This window comes from Podarcis muralis, chromosome 7 (genome assembly GCF_964188315.1).
Source record: "Podarcis muralis chromosome 7, rPodMur119.hap1.1, whole genome shotgun sequence".
In the NCBI taxonomy this organism is placed as follows: Eukaryota; Metazoa; Chordata; class Lepidosauria; order Squamata; family Lacertidae; genus Podarcis; species Podarcis muralis.
In genome coordinates this window covers 27,110,575-27,128,739 of record NC_135661.1, presented here as the reverse complement: position 1 = coordinate 27,128,739, position 18,165 = coordinate 27,110,575, and the positions used below count along the sequence as shown (strand labels likewise).

General features: G+C 49.1%; 1 protein-coding gene and 1 non-coding gene across 2 annotated transcripts; one reads left to right on the top strand and one right to left on the bottom strand.

Annotated features, from left to right (window-relative positions):
• Window positions 1-2,396: 2,396 nt before the first annotated feature.
• On the bottom strand, window positions 2,397-13,072 carry TNFRSF9 (TNF receptor superfamily member 9). The gene is made up of 7 exons (XM_028740510.2): window positions 12,508-13,072; window positions 12,348-12,401; window positions 10,905-11,036; window positions 10,061-10,127; window positions 9,852-9,967; window positions 7,693-7,827; window positions 2,397-3,267 (listed from the first exon to the last, which is right to left on the bottom strand). The coding sequence occupies exons 1-7, from the start codon at window positions 12,593-12,595 to the stop codon at window positions 3,146-3,148; spliced, it is 714 nt and encodes a 237-aa protein (XP_028596343.2). The 5' UTR covers window positions 12,596-13,072; the 3' UTR covers window positions 2,397-3,145.
• Window positions 13,073-13,367: 295 nt separating this feature from the next.
• TRNAI-UAU (transfer RNA isoleucine (anticodon UAU)) lies at window positions 13,368-13,439 on the top strand. The gene has a single exon. It is a non-coding gene; the product is annotated as a tRNA-Ile (tRNA).
• The last annotated feature ends 4,726 nt before the right edge of the window (window positions 13,440-18,165 follow it).

Here is an 18,165-nt window from a genome sequence, read left to right as displayed (position 1 = left end):
GACAACTCCCAAAGGAGTTTTGCAGAACGCTTTGCTAGGGCTTTATGGGGATGAGGGAAGTGTGCCAAGACCAAGTTTGTTTTTTGCCAACAAGCAATGTATTCAGACACATTCAAAATAACATTCTCTTCTCTCCCCTTAAGCTTCCTCTCAGCTTAATGGGCCCCTTAGACCATGAAGGTTCTCTTTCACACCTCATATTTTCAAGAAGAACAAAAGCACAGGGGGAAATTGTTTAAAGCATTAATTTATTACAAAATATATATCTCTACGTAGCCTGACAGTAGCAAGTAACAGATAGAGCTTGTATCAGAGGTATATCAAAATGTCGTCCCCACATATTATATATAACACTGTTTATGCAAAGTATCAAAGCTTTTGTTAAAAATATATATATAACTTTAAAAAAATATCCTGTGAAAAAAATATAATTCCTGTGAAATTATCTTGAGGGAGAAACTGGATTCCCCCTTTCCATGCACCTTCACCAGCACACATGATCCTGTGCATTGCCACCAATCATGTATTTGGGGCCTTACAAAAACCTCCAAATGTTTAGGGAAGCAACTCTGAAGCATCAGCCCCAGCGGATGAGGGAAGGCTGCTTTACAAAGCACGAGGTAACAGATCCCGGCCACAAGGAGCTTACAGTGAGAAATCAGTTGCAGTGGTGGATTTAAAGGCACTTGGATACACAGAGGCTCTCCCAAACGCCCTTGAAAGCACTTTAAGCAAAGCCTTGGGGCTTCATACTTTAGCAGATTGTGCCACCTTTTGGTCAGCCTAATGCAAAGTGAGCTGCTTTCTGGAAACTCAACAAGTCCCAGTCCTTGATGAACAAATAACTAACCCGTTCTTGGAAGAGCTTCCGGGATGCCACACATCATTATTCCCCCCCCCCCCCCAGAATTTGGCAATTCTTCTGCCCTTCCCAGCTGCCCCCAAAATCCATCAGCACATTCAAAGCAGTATCATACCATGTTAAATAGCCATGGCTTCCCAAAGAAACTTGGGAACGGTGTTGAGAGCTGTTAGGAGACACCATTCCCCTCACAGAGGTACAAGTCTCAAGAGTGCTTTCACTATCAATCCTTCTTCCCAGGGAACTCTGGGAATATTAGCTCTGTGAGGGGGAATAGGGCTCTATTCCCCTATGCTGCCCCCAAATTCCTGAAGTCAATAGCTGGCGAAATAGCAGCTGAGAATGCTCTTTGTTAACAAGGAGGCTGGGTGACTTTGTGTAACCCAGGGCGGAAGCAATTCCAAACCCCTCTCGTGTCGGAGGATGCTCACATCCGCTGATGCATTGTGTCGCTACAGCCACCCATAAACAACAACTGTTTGGGTTTGGGTTGTGTTTTTTTTTTTTGCAATCTAGGGATCCAAACCACAGCACCCATTTCCTGCTGCTTCTAGGTTGGCTAGGGATTGTAGGGCTCCCACCTAGGGAGAGCAAGTTTCACTGAACTCGGCAAGGCAAAATTAATATAGCTAAGTGCCATTAATCTAGAAGAGGAATAAGGAGCATCCCAGGCTCACAGCAGACTGTGTCCCTCCAGGCAACACCCTTTGCCAGCCTTGTTCTACCTAAAGTCCTATGCTGGGGCTGCGGTCGTGACTTCTCTAGCTAGATATTGGAGAAAGGAGACTTTTAGCACGGCTGGAATGCAACCTCTTGTACAAAGGAGGCCAGAGACACATTTGGTTCCTCTCTCTGGTTTACACCCTGCCTGATCTTGAGCATCTTGCAACTCTGGCTCAACTGTCTTGTGCGCCTGGTGTTGGGTTTGTCAGTGAGTATCTCTTAAAGCAGGGACGCGGGTGGCACTGTGGGTTAAACCACTGGGCCTAGGGCTTGCCGATCAGAAGGTCAGTGGTTTGAATCCCCGCAACGGGGTGAGCTCCCGTTCCTCAGTCCCTGCTCCTGCCAACCTAGCAGTTCGAAAGCACATCAAAGTGCAAGTAGATAAATAGGTACCGCTCCGGCGGGAAGGTAAACAGCGTTTCCATGCGCTGCTCTGGTTCGCCAGAAGCAGCTTAGTCATGCTGGCCAGATGACCCGGAAGCTGTACGCCATCTCCCTCGGCCAATAAAGCGAGATGAGCGCCACAACCCCAGAGTCGGCCACGACTGGACCTAATGGTCAGGGCTCCCTTTACCTTTATCTCTTAAAGCAGGAGCCACTGGACTTTGCCTTGAGCAGGACAAACTCTTTCCAGAGGGGGTTATATATGCAGCTGATAACAGGTGCACCTATTCATATTCTGTTTTAGCATTTTCCATCCCCAGCAGTTGGTAGCATGGAGAGAAACCAGGTCCCGGATCTCTGCCTTCTACACACACACGCATACATACATACACACACACACACACACACACACACACGCATACATACACACACACACACACACACACACACACACCCCCAATGTGGCAATAGCACATCCTTCAAGAGGCAAGCAGAGCAAGGGTGGAAGAAGGCAGTTCACCAGCCTGGGTGCCCTTTGCAGATCAAAGACCTCAAACCTCAGTTCGTCACAGAAGTTTCCGTCGGCACGGTCACCACAGCCGCTCCACGTTAAGGAAAGAGTGCAGAGCACACCGCTGTGAGTCATCTGTGTAACCCTGAGCAAAAATGGTAAAGTGGGAGGTAGGGAGGCCGGGTCTGGGAACTGTAAGATAAGTTATGGTCTTCACTGGGGTCTCGGGGGCTTTAGCTCTGCTGGGATGGGGTGAAGAGAGGAGGTCTGCCGGGCCAGCTCAGCCCAAGAAATGTCGGTGCCTCAGCTTAAAACACCTAGTGATAAAAGCAACTGTCAGAAGGGGCAGACCCTCATTGGATAGAGTGCAGCCCTGGGGGAAGAGAGAGTTGGGCCGCTGCTCTGTCCTCCCCACTTAAAACCTACTGCTTGGGTCGGTCAGGGCTACTGGCGGGTTTTCGCCATGCGCTCAAATAGGAAAGGGCAGTTGCAGTGCAGGTGTCAGCCTAAGGGCCATTTCCCCAGCTCCCTCCCCTGCACCCCACATCAAAAATAAAATAATAATAAAGGCCAAAGCAATGGGAAGACAGGCTGGATGCTTTTGACCCTCCCCAAACTCCCATCAGAGGTCGCATCTTCAGAAGCATCCTGGGCACCGGGGCTCACTAAGGGATTTTTTCCATGAGCTGCCCTGTCAGCCCTGCTGTTTCGTTGCTTCCTCCCTCTTCTTCCTCCGGGTAGCGGTAGCTGCAGTCATCCACCTCCTGGGCCAACTGTCCAAGCGGCACTAGTGGGGGGGGGGGGGAGAGAGAAACAGGCGAGTGATTTGCACAGCTGCCCCCCAGTTCCTATTCTGTGGATAGAATCTGATTTCCATTCCCAGTTTGCGCCTTCTGTGCTGAAGCTCCTGTTCATCTAGCTCAGGGCTGGCTGTACTGACAAGCAGTGAGGGTCTCGGGCCCAGGCCATTTTGCAGCCTTAACTGGAGGTGTTGCTAGGAATAGAGAATGGGACCTTCTGCAAGCCAAGCAGGTGTTCTGCCACAGAGCCACCGCCTTTCTTCAAAAACAAAAACTCAACCTTGCTGCTGCCACCCCTGCCAGGGCCACTACTGACCATGTGAAAAGCCTCCCCACCCACCCCTTCATTTGTCTTTCGGCACAAATGTGGGGTGGGTGAGAGAATTTTGTTTTTTGTTTAAAAAGAAATCCCTGCTAACCTCAAGAGATCGGCTTCAAAGCCACCTCAGCACTCTTCAAATCCAAAACCAGCTTCCCAAATGCCCCAGAGTTAAATGGAGGCTTTGGCTAGACATGAGGAAGGCCTTCACGGGCCACCACATCCCCAACCTATGCGGTGGTGAGGCCGCAAGTGGAAAAGGGCTCCTTTCTACCAAAAAATGACAAATGTGTGCTGGTATCTGGCTTCACAGCTCGATGAGGACCCCACAACATTTAGAGAGTGACTGATGTGGCTTTTCTGACTCAAGCAGAGAGGCAGGCTGAAAGGCAGAAGTCGCCCACCTTTTTGGACCAGGGGGGCACATTTTTGAAAGCGCTGGGGGCACACGTCATAAAACAGCTGCTGTAGGCGGTGTGACATAACACAAAGTGAGAGAGAGTACAGTCATGGTGAGGTTTCTCCCATAATTGTCTTTTCATATGGAATCGTTCTGCCTAGGAAATAAGACAGCGGCAGGGAAAATGAACGAAAGGGAAGAGGGAAACAGCAGCCCTTTAAGTTGCCGGAGATTCCTTTCCACTGGTGTCCAAGCAGCTCATTCAGTAACCACAGCTCTGACTACAGTCCTTGGCTAAAAACACGGACAGGCAGGGCCATGTTGCTATGTGGAGGCTGAAGTGAAACAGGGAAGGAGGTGACCTCTCTGGGCCGCAAGGCCAGAGGTGCCTTACAGGGTCAAAGCACAGCCCTCCAGTGGCCCTGAAGGAAGAAGTGACCGGGGGACCAGGTCAGGCAGAGGCAGGCCCTTGGGTGGTGGCTATTCTCAGCTAAAATTTAAAAATTCTCCACCGAAGCACAGAAAGCAAGAAGCGGCAGCTGCCGGAGGTTGCAGCTGGGACCTTCTGCCTGCACATCAGTTGCCCAACCGCTGAGAAGTGCTGATGTCTGCAGCCGACATGTATTGAGCAAAGTAATGTGATGGGTTTCCCCTCCCTATTTTGCACCGCATATCCTGCGATTTGGGCTAATTTTGCACAAGTCTGGTGTGGCAGTCGTGCGGAGGGAGAGGTGCAGCTCTGCAGAGCAACGAGGCCTCCCTAGCCCCCACTCCAGGCTCTGAAAGCCATTTTCAGACACCCTGTTTTGACTTCGGCGGATTCTGAAAAATAAGCCCACATCCTTCCAGATGTGTCTTGGTGGCCCCGAATATGCTAATCCTGTTTTTGTTTTTAGAAAGCAGAGGTTTTCAGGCAGATGAGCTCTGGGCTCACTACCACATTCCGTGCTCCTGTGGGGTTGGGGACATATCCCTTGGGTGACCAAGATGTGGTTAGGGTGGCTCAGCTCTTGGTTAGGAAGGAGAGAGAGAGAGAGATAGCTTCCGGTTCCACTCTGCCTTAATGGAGGCAGCCCCCACGACAGCGGGAATTTGTTGGCGAAGGAAAAACAAGGAGGGTAATTATCCTTGCAAATTCCCCCAGGGACGGAGGAATGGGCTTCACTCACAATTCGTCTTGGTACCTGGCTCTCACTCCGGCATGGATTGCGGGAGGCAAGGAGACGCTGAGTGCAAAAGTACTTCGTCTGCTGAAAACCCATTAAGAAGCAGAGGTTCTCCCCTTAATTAGAGCTTAATTGGACTAAAGTACAGGCGTTGTACTAGCAAAGATGAGATCACAAACTGCGGAACATAAACAACTACAAGGACTTTAAGGTTTGAATTTGAAATAAAACTTCATTTGGTGCAAGAGACGGTGGGGGGGGAGGGGAGCCTATGGTTTCTTTACTTAAAATTTTATTCTCTACATTTATGATTCAGCAACCATGCTCTGACTGTTAGTTCAAGCTATATTTGTACATGCAAGGATGGAAAAAATTGGATTATAAATATAGAATATAATATCAAACAGAACTGTGTGTGTAAAAAAAGGAAAAGGGAGGGAAGCTCTATATTGCAAAAGGTTTACAATGGAAACTTAGAGCTGACTCTTCCCCATCCTTTATTATTTACGAACTGGAATTTAATATAATTGGAAGTATAATTGCACATATACAGTTGGAAGGAAGGATGAAAGGAGTCTGTGAACTGCCAAGGGACTGATAAGGTTCTTTACTGAGTCATCTGCAGTTTGACATACCGCTCTTCCTCCCAGGCTGAGAGGGGAAATGGTGACAACAGGTAATATTGACTGGGACAGAGTGACTTTTGCAGCTGTTGTTAAAGTTGCAAAACAATGAAGCACGGGACAGAGAGACAGAGAAATCTCTGAAACAACAATGGGCTATCAGCTCTGCCCAAGGCATGATGGATAACAGCAACAACCAGGGGAAATAAAGACATGACATCTTACAAGGACAGGAAGAAACACCATGGACAAAATAATTGCCACACACAGCAAGAACAAGGATATAGTTTGAGTTCCTCACTTGTAGTTTTATAAATCATTTAATGTGTCCACACAAATAGAAGTTATTAATATTGCTGTTGTTGTATAAGGGATTATTATTATGACCAGTATGTAATTGAAATTAATAAGATTATGGAATGCAGAAATAAAATCATCAAACCATCAAATCTAGCACAATTTGGTATTTGAACGATTGGTAATAATTGTATTATACATTGGTATTATTATAATGAACTATTGGGCTGTAATTGAAAACTGATAAATATTATTATGAAAACAAAAAATAAAAAAGAAAGCAAGAGAGAAACTCCAGGCATTTGAAATAACATTTAAGTGTTGGAAATGTAAAGAAACAGAGGGTACGTTTTATCATATGTGGTGGGAGTGTATGAAGGTTAAAAAAAATTAAGAAATGATATATAATGAAATGGGGGAAAAAATGTTTAGAATAACCTTTATTTAAAAAGCAGAAGCCTTTCTATTAGGTATTGTAGGAGTAGAAATTTCAAAAGATCAGGAAAAAAAATGTTTATGTATACTACGATGGCCGCTTGAGTGATGTTAGGCCAAAGATGGAAAGAAGAAGCAGTCCCCACTAAAGAAGAGTGGCAAACCAAGTTAATGGACTATGCTGAAATGGCAAAACTAACTGGAAAGCTCAGAAATCAAGATGACAATAAATTTTAAAAAGAATTGGAAATGTTCATTATGTATTTGCAAAAGTATTGTAAACAGATACATACATTGGCAGGATTTTAAGAATACTTGTAATTTTAGAAATAGTATAGGAAATCTGAGGTTAGAAAAAAATTGGAGTAGTAATGATATGCATTTGATAAGAAATTTAGGGAACCAGGAATGGAGGGCAGGGGAGGGAAGTCAAGGGATTCGGAGAATCCCACTTTATGGAATTGATATGGTTTTATGTATAATTTTCTTTGTTTGTGGATGTTATTGCATTTGTTACTGTTTGTTTTTTTATTTTTGTTGTTGTTACTTTTGTTGAAAACGTAATAAAAATACTTTTTTAAAAAAATGAAATAATATTTATTCCAGGCCCAACATATTTCAGGAAAAAAAACGGCCCCAAGGAAAGCTTTTCTTCCTAGATGCATCAGGCCTAGACTAAAGCTTATTTCAAGTGTCATAGAACTGTAGAGGTGGAAGGGACCCCAAGGGCCATCTAGTCCAACCCTCTGCATTGCAGCTAAAGCATCCGACGGCTATCCAACCTCTGCTTAAAAACCTCCAAGGAAGGAGAGTCCACAACCTCCCAAGGAAGACCATTCCACTGTTCGGCTCTCCAAAGTATCTTTTTTTCCTCCTGGGAGCCCTGAGCTGCTAGGAGACCAGCTGAACCCGCAACCTGGGAGGTTAAAAAAACAACACAGGGCTTGTCTTTCTGAATCCTGAAAGAAAGAAAGTCCAGCCCTTTCACCAGCCAGGGTTTGCATGGCCAGAAAACCAAAAGGCTGCAGTGACCCAGGAATGCTGAATGGCTGCAATGGGGACCCCCACTCACCCTGGACAAAGCACCCCATTGGTGATGCTCCACGGCAAAGTGGTGTGTGAGGGGGGAACAGAGAGCAGGTTCCTGGCAGAGGATCGCGCCTTGGTCTTACCTTTCAGGATCACAGCCGGGAACTTCTCTCGAGCCCAGGATCTGAAGATGATGCAAAAGAGCACCAGGAACAGCATGCACAGAAGCAAGGCTACTGCCAAGGCGATGCTGATGGGGACCAGATGGCTGTCCTGCTCTGAAAACAAGGAGAAGGCATCCCTCAGAAGTAGCCCCAAAACTAAGCCGAGCTCCTGTAGGAAGTCCTATAGGTGTGCTTGGGCTCAGGAGAACAAGGCTGAAAAGCCTTCCTTCACCACTGAATACTTGCCCCAGGACAAGTAGTACTAAACCTACATTTAGAACAAGTATTAGGAAGAAATATCCACGTTATCCGAGGCCTAAGGAGAAAACCAGGTACTCCAGCTCTGCATAGGGGAACAGGCCTGCTGCCTGGGAAGAGCTCTGGGATCTCTAGCACCGGGTGCCTGGCAGTACCCGCCCAGTCCACCAGGTGCCCAGCAGTGGCACCACTTTGTCCAAGATGGAGGCACAAAGGAGTCCGAGACCTCCAACCCAGGATGTGGCTGTAACAAAATGCTCAGAGGCAAGCACATCTATCTACCAAGAAAATGTCACTCATTCCAGGAGAGGTGGAGATAACTAATTGTGTACCAAAACAATGGATGTCATTATTTCAAAGCGGGCAGCCTCTAGAAGGCTGTGAGGCTGGTGTTGTATTTTGCCTCGGAACGGATGGGTACCTGGCCCTCACTTGAACTCCTGAATGAAGCAAACATTTTTTCTGTTCTTACAGCCCACAATGGAAACTCATCATCACCCTAAGCGTGGAGTTTTGAACATTTCAGGTACTGTATTTTTCACTCTATAAGACGCACTTTTCCCCTCCTAAAAAGTAAGGGGAAATGTGTGTGCGTCTTATGGAGCGAATGCAGGCGGGAGGCTCTGCTCAGCACCCCCTTTAAAGAGCTGCGTGGAGCGGGGGAAAGCCCCCAAGAGCCGCACACACGTTCCGCTTGCTCTTTAAAGGGAGCGCGGCTCTTGGGGGAGCCTTAGCTGTGTGCAGCCTCTCCTGGACAAGGGATGAAGGCTCCCCTTCCCTTGCCCCCGGGAGAGGCTGCGCGTGGCTATCCCATAAGCCAGGACAGCCAGCGGGATCGCTGCGCTGCGATCCCGCTGGCTGTCCTGGCTTCTGGGATTCAGAATTTTTTTTCCCCTCTTCCGAAAACTATGTGCGTCTTATGGTCTGGTGCGTCTTATAGGGCAAAAAATACGGTATGTGTCGCTATGACCTCCAGGGTGAAAAGAGGTGGTCGTGCTGGGCATGTGAGAATGTCAACTGAGGGGGCTTCAGGGTGACCAAGGATAGCTGAGGACCAGTGTTCACTGTTTCTGGCCATGAGGACAGTGGCGGAGGAAGGGGGTGTGGGTGGTGCGGACCGCCCCAGGTGTCATCACTGGGGGGGGGGGGTGACAAAATGAGTTTTAAAAAAAATTGGGCTCACAAAACTTTAGGAGTGATGTGGTGGCTTAAGCGCCTTCAGGTTCTGTGCTGCCTAAAATGGCAGCATGGGTTTTGCCTCTGCCTACTGCCTCTCCCTCAGCCGCCCTACAGCGTCGGAGAGGCTTGCCCTGCCCCCATGGGTGGATCACCCTGCCCCCGGCTGCAGGACATGCCCCCACACCAGGCACCCGAGCGGCTAGCTATGCCACTGCATGCAGAAAGGCACCCGAGAGCTGAGTCAGAGGAGGCTGTGAAGGCAGAAGAATGAGAGGCAGGAGCAGCAGACAAAGAAGAGATGTAGAAATAGGATGATTTACAAGTCTAGAAGCTAAACAAAAAATGTAATAATACGTCTTCCACCCAGTTAGGGTCCTTGAAGCGGCTCATAGTCAAACCCAGCAATTCAGAAACTAGAACAGCTGCCAAAAATAAATCCCCCCAAACCAAGCTGCAAAATGACTGTGCATCAACTGAGTGTTCTAGCAAATGTTATTCTCCTCCCTCGAGAGAGAGAAGCCAGGTCTCCAATGTCGATCACAAGCATTTCCATCAGTGACTATTAGTGTGACACACAGTAGAGGGTGACTTGCCCTTATTTCCGTTTGCCACCCTCCTCTGCCTAGAGAGCAAAGCCCTCTGAGTGACGTCTGCCAAGCTGCTGGTCGTTCAGCACTTAGAGAGATGCAGCAAACCCTCACCTGTCTCCTTCGTTAAAACCGGCCAAGTCGGGGGTTTTGTAGGGCCTTCTGTTGTCGTGTTGCAAACCACATCAGTTTTCGCCGTCCCAGGAATTGAGATCTGATTAGCTGGACATCTGCAGGCAATCACAAAGTCCCATTAAAACACACACCAGCAACTATGATACTGAGAGAAAAAATGTTTTTGCTGGGTTTTTTAAAGGACTTACTGTGTCCAGTTTTGGCATTTGCCAGATATCCAGGCCTTAAACTTCCCTTCAGGACACTCTTGGCAACCTTTGAGGAACAGGTGGGGGTTACTTAATGGAAGTGAGACAACAAACCCAGCCCTGCCCTCTGGCCTGGTGGAACGGACTCCCAAACTCACCAAGCTTACAAGAGCTTGAAAACCTCTACCCCCTCTGCTGGCAAGGAAGGCCTGTAACATTATTTCCCATATATTTTGATGCCTTAGAATTCTTCTCGGTTGGGGAAATGGTTTAATTTGGCCCTATAACATGTCGTTTCGTCTAAAACAGAAAGCACCTCTTTGCTGACTAATATTCAACAGGGTCACTAGATTCTCAGAGAACACTTGTAAGGTGTCACTGGAAAGTGAGGGGGCAGCATTGGGGGTGAGATGTTGTTGATGGAGGAGGTGGAGCCTCGGACACATTCCTTTCTCTTATTTCTGCGGCACCTTTTCTTCATGTTCCAAAGCCTCAAAAGAAGGTGCCCAGAGATGGCAGGAAACAGCCCATAACCTGGGGACAGCCCAAGTTTATTTCCAGGCACCTCTCCCTTCTGTTCCCCATCCGCCCCTTTGCACCCTCCAAGTCAGCCTCCCCTTCTCCATCTTCTGTCAGCCAGACACCCTTCCCCACCCCATGCCTCTTTCCTCTATCTCTCCAAAGGGTCTTTCCCTCCCTCTAGCACCCCAGAAGCACAGCAACCAAAGAGAGACCTTTCTGCCCACCCAACCTGTCTGTGACATGAGGGTCTCTCCGCCAACAGTGCCACATCATGCACACACCTCCAGTCTTTGACGCATTCCTACCCATCCTAAGCCCTCACCTGCTCCGTTCCACTCCTCTCCAATACCACAGATGCAGCTGCCGCACTCTAGATCTCCACATTCATATTCAGGGGCGCATTTGCAGACAGCGTCGGAGTCTTCCGAGCAGCGTCGCTCATACTGATATTTGTCTAAAGAGTTAATGCATTTTTAGAGGTCCACATTATACCAGAAGAGGGGGGCATTGGCTCCATCAAGCAGCTGTGGCCACACGAACTGGCAACTGAGTCAAAGGAGGAGTTCTGGAGGCAAGCAGGTGGGGTCTGCATGACAAGGTGTCTGGAAGAGAGCCTTTCTGGCCTCCACTAACTAGTACCCTTGGTTACTAGTTAATCTGACAAGTGGGAGGGGCCACCCACCTGTCAATCACCTGGCATCACAATGATGTCAGGGGCAAGGCGCTTTGAACGATAAGAATATGAATGTGTCAAATGCGGTCCGCGGGAAACCTCTTTAATTAAATTGAATTCATTGGCATTTGTATAATTGGGTTAATATTGGAAAACTAATAAATTTATTTGTCAAAGCAACCTGCAACATGGGCATAGCTGGGGTGGGGGCAGCTGCAGCTCCTAAACCAAGTAAATAAATATAAATACTTAACTAACTGACCAATTGCATCAGAGATATTTCGGTTCTGCCCCCCCCCCAACATAACGCCTACCCCCCCCCCAAAAAAAATAAATCCTGGCTGCGCCCATGCCCTGTAAGGTGCTGCTAAAATGAAGGGCTTTTCCCTCTGCTTTAGCAGGGCTTTTGTTGCAATCACATTCCTGAGGATTTGCATTGGAAGACCTGCTAAATCGGTGGAGGGCTTCGGTTTGGCTCTGAAAAGCAGCTGCTGGGCATCACAGATGGAGAAAGTGTGCTCAGGTTCTCATTGTGAAGACATCCCTTTGGGGCATCTGGCCACTGTAAAAACTGGATACAGGGCTAGATGTGGCACTGGCCATGTGATACAGCTCTTCCCATGTTTGCATGGCCTTGAGGATGCACGAAAGGGCTTACGGTCTACCCTGCTCTCAAGCAAATTTGCATTGCACCTCTCCTGTGCATGCCCAGCTCTTGTGGACTCCCCACACCCCTCACTGTCCACTCCTGTCTCCACCCACCTTGCACCCTGGTTCCCCACCCCAAGCAACGAAACCTCTTAAGATCTGGGTTGTGCCAATATTTCATCATGCAGAAGAGGCAAGTCCAGATACCCTTTTCCCAGGTGGCAGCATTACTCCACTTTCTAAAGGAAATTGGTCCAGCTCATCCCTGCTCAGAGTCTCCTCATGAGCCATTCCGGGGTTGTCCTGAGCATCAGCTGGCAGTCTCTCTCTCCCACCACCACCTCCCCTCGGGATTTCTCACGCCCTGTTTGCAAATTGAAGCCCCCTTCGGAAGCAGCAGGCGCCAGCTGGGAGTGGGGATCGCGAACGGGAGGAGACACCTACCTTGGCACGGGGTGCAGGGGCTGCAAGTCTGGCGCTGGGCGTCCCGGTAGGTGCCTGGAGGAGAAGGGCAAAGGGGCGTCGTCAGAGGAGCGAGCTAAGGGGCCAGCCGGGCTCCGGCCAAGCCTCCCCACCCGTCCGCCTGCCGGGGCAGCCCCCTTACCTTTTTCGCAGCCCGCCTTGCCGGCGGCGAGGCATCTCCAAAAGAGGAAGGCGAGGAGCAGGAGCGGCGTCGGAGCGGAGCGCCCCATCAGAGCGCGCAAGAGGCGAGTACGGACTACTCTCGCTTCCTCGGGGCGGCGCCAAGCCTTTTGTGCGTCGGAGCGGGGCGCCAGCGACACGTGGGGGGCCCCGGGGCGGTTCCAGGGCCGGGAATCCCCGCCGAAGGCGGGGGCAGCCCCTCGAGAGCGCCAGGGAGAGAGGCTCTAGACTTGGGACCCTCTCAAGGGCGAGATGGGGGGCGCGCACCCTTCCACTCCTGCGCGCAAAAGGCTTCCAGCTGGCCTTGGAGGGGACCAGCACTGCAGGCTTCACTCTCCCGCCCGCGGCTGCCGCCTGTTAGTGGGGTGCGGGGGGGGGGGTTAGGTTAGACTCCTTTCTTTGCAGGGCCAGGGAGGTTAGACGACGTTGCGTCCAGCAAGGGCACCGTCCCTTCCAAGCACCTGTCCGGTTGCATTTTCCGCTCACTTGCCTTCTTCTCGCCAAACCTCACATGGGGGGGCGGGGGAGAGTGGGGCTTTGCACTAGAGCGCCAAATGCGCACTTATTTGCCCGCACGTGATCGGATCCCACTCGAAAACGGGGGGGGGGGGGTACTGCTTCGGAGCAGCACAGCACACACCGGGAAGGAGGGAGAGGCCACACACAGCACAACGCAGATAAGGGTTCAAAGCCAATCCAGGGAGGAGCATCCCCTTTGGGCTAAGGAGTGGAAAAGAGGGGGCAAGACAGGCAGCAACGGGGGGCGGGTTCTGAGGACTTGGGCAATGGAGTCATTTGGGGGCACTTACAGGTAAGAAGTAAGCGTTGGTGGTATAATGGTGAGCATAGCTGCCTTATAAGCAGTTGACCCGGATTCGATTGCCGGCCAACGCAGAGTGTCTTTTCTCCTGCCAACCTAGCAGTTCGAAAGCACGTCAAAGTGCAAGTAGATAAATAAATACCTCCAGCGGGAAGGTAAACGGCGTTTCCATGTGCTGCTCTGGTTCGCCAGAAGCGGCTTAGTCATGCTGGCCACATGACTCCCTCAGCTAATATAGCGAGATGAGCGCCGCAACCCCAGAGTCGGTCACGACTGGACCTAATGGTCAGGGGTCCCTTTACCTTTACAGGTTAGAAAGCACCTCATGCATAATTCTGTACATCATGAAGCTGCAATGAAAGGATGGATAAAGAAAGCATCACCAATTTGTTGTGGTCCATTTTATTATAACTGGAGTGGAGAATATTGCTCAATATGTTATATATCGCCAGTTAACTATAAACACATTAATACAAGTCATGAACAAACCAAATCATTACCTCCATAAGCGATGGGAGGGACATAAGGTGAATTGGTGTGAACCAGTTCACTGATAGATAACAAGACCATGATTACTGGCTGATGAGCCCTTTCTCTTCAGTAATATCCTGTTTTATGACATGAGGAGCTTTTAGCTTTCTTGGAAGCAAAGTTCTCAGATCACTGTAATCCAAACCGCTGCCAATTCAACTGAAATCACTGCTAAGCCACCACTGCATAACAGACCCACCCAGGCAGCCACAGCAACCTCCCATAGCTCACTGCATCACTTGAGAAGCAGGAGGTGCGAGTTCGAGACCCACCGGCCATGTCAGGGGCCAAAGTGAGGGAACTCCTGGAGTCAAAACCAAACTGGGTGCTCCACAGAGAAGTACAGTGGTACCTCAGGTTACATACGCTTCAGGTTACAGACTCCACTAACCCTGAAATAGTACCTCGGGTTAAGAACTTTGCTTCAGGATGAGAACAGAAATTGTGCTCCGGCAGCGTGGCAGCAGTGGGAGGCCCCATTAGCTAAAGTGGTGCTTCAGGTTAAGAACAATTTCAGGTTAAGAACGGACCTCCGGAACGAATTAAGTACATAACCAGAGGTGCCACTGTACTGTGACACCACCCAGCCATGGCAGCAGACAGGGCAGCGGGCATCAACCTCTACACCAGTGTCAGGAACTTCGGGAGGAGCCCCATTGAGATAGAAGAGGGGGCCCTAGTTCGAATCCAGGGTCATTCCCACATTAGGAAATGGGAGGATCCCACACAGGGACACCTAAGGAAAAGCGGGGGGGGGGGGGGGGGGGGAGAGAGACAGTTTCACAGACCAATTATAATAGGGCTCCTGTGGGGGCCAACCAGACCTTTTAGCTCAACCCCCCCCCCGCAACCCACCTGACCAATCCACTCCCTCTATGTTACCTGATAGGTCAGCCATGAAAGATAACACCCCCCCTCATCCCAGCCTGTCCTCTCACAGTCCAGAGAATGGGTAGGCAAACTAAGACCTGGGGCCAGATCCGGCCCAATCGCCTTCTAAATCCAGCCTGCGGATGGTCCAGGAATCAGTGTGTTTTTACATGAGTAGAATGTGCGCTTTTATTTAAAATGCATTTCTGGGTTATTTGTGGGGCATAGGAATTTGTGCACCCCCCCAAAAAAAATATAGTCCGGCCCCCCACAAGGTCTGAGGGAAAGTGGACCGCCCCCTGCTAAAAATGTTTGCTGACCCCTGGCCCAGAGAATGGTGTGAGCAGTGAGCGAAAGAACCACTGCCTCTGATTCTGCCTCCCACCAACTCAGAAGTTTCTCCTGAGGCTTACTGAAGCCTGTTCCTAGGGGATCCCTAGCTACCCTTCCTTGCAACTAGGAGACATGTTCACATGAGTTAGTTCCATCACCTTTCAGCTCAGGTAAACTGTGAGGAGGGCCCCATCCTTGTCTCGTTTCATTGCAACGCCTCAAGAGCTGCATAATCTGTGTTTGTTTGTAGGCAATGACCTCCCAGGTCTCACCCTCTTTTACCCGTTGGCCAAACAAGTCTGACCAGCGGTCTTTCAGTTTTTCACACCTACATTTCATCCGAGCGTGAATTTGAGGGACCCACTTCTTAATCAGGCTGCAGTGAGCCCAAAACGTATTATCATTGGAACACCAGTGGTTGTGAAGAAAAGGCGTTTGCCTTCACCTGGCAAGCAGAAAGCCCCCACCCCAGATAATAAGCTGACCATGATGCCCTGTGCTGGGAAGTACAGTATGTGAAATGTCAAAGGAGGAAGGGGAGTTGGGTTTCCTGTCACTGGGCTGGATTAGAAACATGAGCGGTAATCTTGCAATCGTGATTGAAGATAGAGAACTGTTAACTGTGGCTTCAAATAGGATGTTGTTGTGATTTTGAAACAGATAAAGCAGTTTTTCTGCTTGATGATACCTACACATATGCAAGCAAAAATGTAAAGTGCAGTTTAGATAAGTTATCCTAACTGAAAAAGCATTGGCACCACTGACCCGGTTGGGCATGTTCATTTTATTTTAATTAGCTGCTTATACCCGTTTTCTTCAACTTGGAAAATAAGACTGTTTTCTCTTGGAAAAAAGTATGCGCAGTTGCCTTTATTCTTAATAGAAATTATTCTGAAATGCCCATGCACTGACTCTCCAGCTACTAAACATGGGGTGAAGATTGAGTGCACAGAGAAATCAGGTGCTGTGAATGTTACTGCTGCTAAAAAAATTAAAATGGGGACAGGTGATGTGCTGCTCTGGTTATATGTTAATAGCACATTGTCTTGATAGTTTCTTCAGTGGCACAGCCAGGCTTGATGGGGCCATGGGCAGGTGGGGCATACTGCTACCCTGCTTCCCCCGCCAATGGTTACTCAGTGCCCCAGCCCACTTGCCAAGCAGTTGAAAGGGACTAGACGACCAGGGAGGAGCGAGAGAGCACACCCCTCCCCACCCGCGAATGTCTGAGATGGTTTGTATCACCAGTCTCTGGCTAGATCTTTTGATAATCCTAGAAATCACTGTGTAAAAGTCTAGGAAACTGCAGACCATTAGCTTAATATCTGTTCTGGGAAAAGTGGTGGAAAGCATTACAGATATAATTCTGAATCATGCAGAAGAACAAGTCTTGCTGGAGCAGAACAAGCATGGCTTTTGCAAGGCCATCCTGTCGAACTAACCATTCTGAGTTCTTTGAGAATGTCAATAAGCACGTGGATAGGGGTGATCTGGTAGACATTGTGCATCAAGACCGTTAAACAGCTTTTGAGAAATTTCCTCAGCAGAGAAAGCTTAGCAGTCATGGGTGATGAGAACAAGTCTTTCCGTGGTTCAAGAACTGGAAGCAGAATTCATACAGCCAAGGACCCACAAGCTTTGGTGTGCGTTATGAATGCCTACCCCATTATTAAAATGGCCATGAGGTTACTATGGGATTGCTTGGCCCAATGTTTACATTCCACAATACTGTCCTTCGAGTCTCTCAAAGCTGCTAAAAAAATTCTAGCATTTGAAGATGGGCAGTTTATTGAATTCTAATAATGACTTTAACCAATGACAGCTATTTGAACCAACTGACACGACCAGATGATTGGTTGTAAGTCACTCTGGGTTGCTTTGGGCAATATAAAGTGACTAACAAAAGTAAGAAATAAGATAGTAAGATGCAGTCAGCCCTTCTAAATAAACCCTCAGTCATCCTGTGAAGGCACCCAGGCTTGAAATTTTGGATATGCCAAAGAGCCAGTTGAAAAAGCTGTGCCGCTATTCTTACCAAGTGACTGTGAAATGGTAAAATCCTAGTTTCTGGGAAATATCTTAACAACTTTGTTCTCTGGGAGTGAAGTTTAAGGCGGCAAAACTCTGATCAAACACTTACTGATGCCCTTACTCTCACACAAGAGTCGAATAACTGGCTTTTCTGCTTTTACCACCCAAAGAAAATTTCTGCTATCAGAAGATTTAAGAACCAGTCTGGTGCATCATCAAGCCTGAAATCAGAGTCCAGAGGTATCACGCTGCCGCTTCCCACGTTGGCCAGCCAGATGCGCCTGAGAGCCTATAAGCAGAATGGGGAAACAGCAGTTGTTTGCTCTCCAAGCACCTGGAATTCAGGGGTAGACTTCCTCTGGACAAGGAGGTTCCACTTCGCTGTCATGGCAATCACATTACAGTGGTACCTCGGGTTAAGTACTTAATTCGTTCCGGAGGTTCGTTCTTAACCTGAAACTGTTCTTAACCTGAAGCACCACTTTAGCTAATGGGGCCTCCTGCTGCCACCGCGCCGCCGGAGCATGATTTCTGTTCTCATCCTGAAGCAAAGTTCTTAACCCGAGGTACTATTTCTGGGTTAGCGGAGTCTGTAACCTGAAGCATATGTAACCTGAAGCGTCTGTAACCCGAGGTACCAGTGTATTCATAAACATGGACCCAGCGTGTTGCCCCTTTGTGCTTGGTTTTCCTTCACAGGGTCTGTGACCTTCTCACTCCTGGGGTTTAGTTCGACCAGAATCCATTTCCAGAGTTAACTCTCATAACATGACTCCCCCGGGGTCCGACGCACAACGCAGAAGCTGCCTTTCCCCATTGGCTCCGCCGCTGCAGGTAGGCGGGCCTTGGCCTTCCGCCTCGCGCCGACCCAGGTGCGAACGTGACGTCAGCAAAGCCCCCTCAACTGCCAAAAAGCGCGGGCTGAGGCGGCCGCTCGCTCTCGCCTTTTAAGCTTGCTTCCCCTCCCCCAGCCGCGACCTTTTCGAATGACGGCCGCTACGCGCAGGGCTTGAAAGCGAAATACGTCACGAGTCT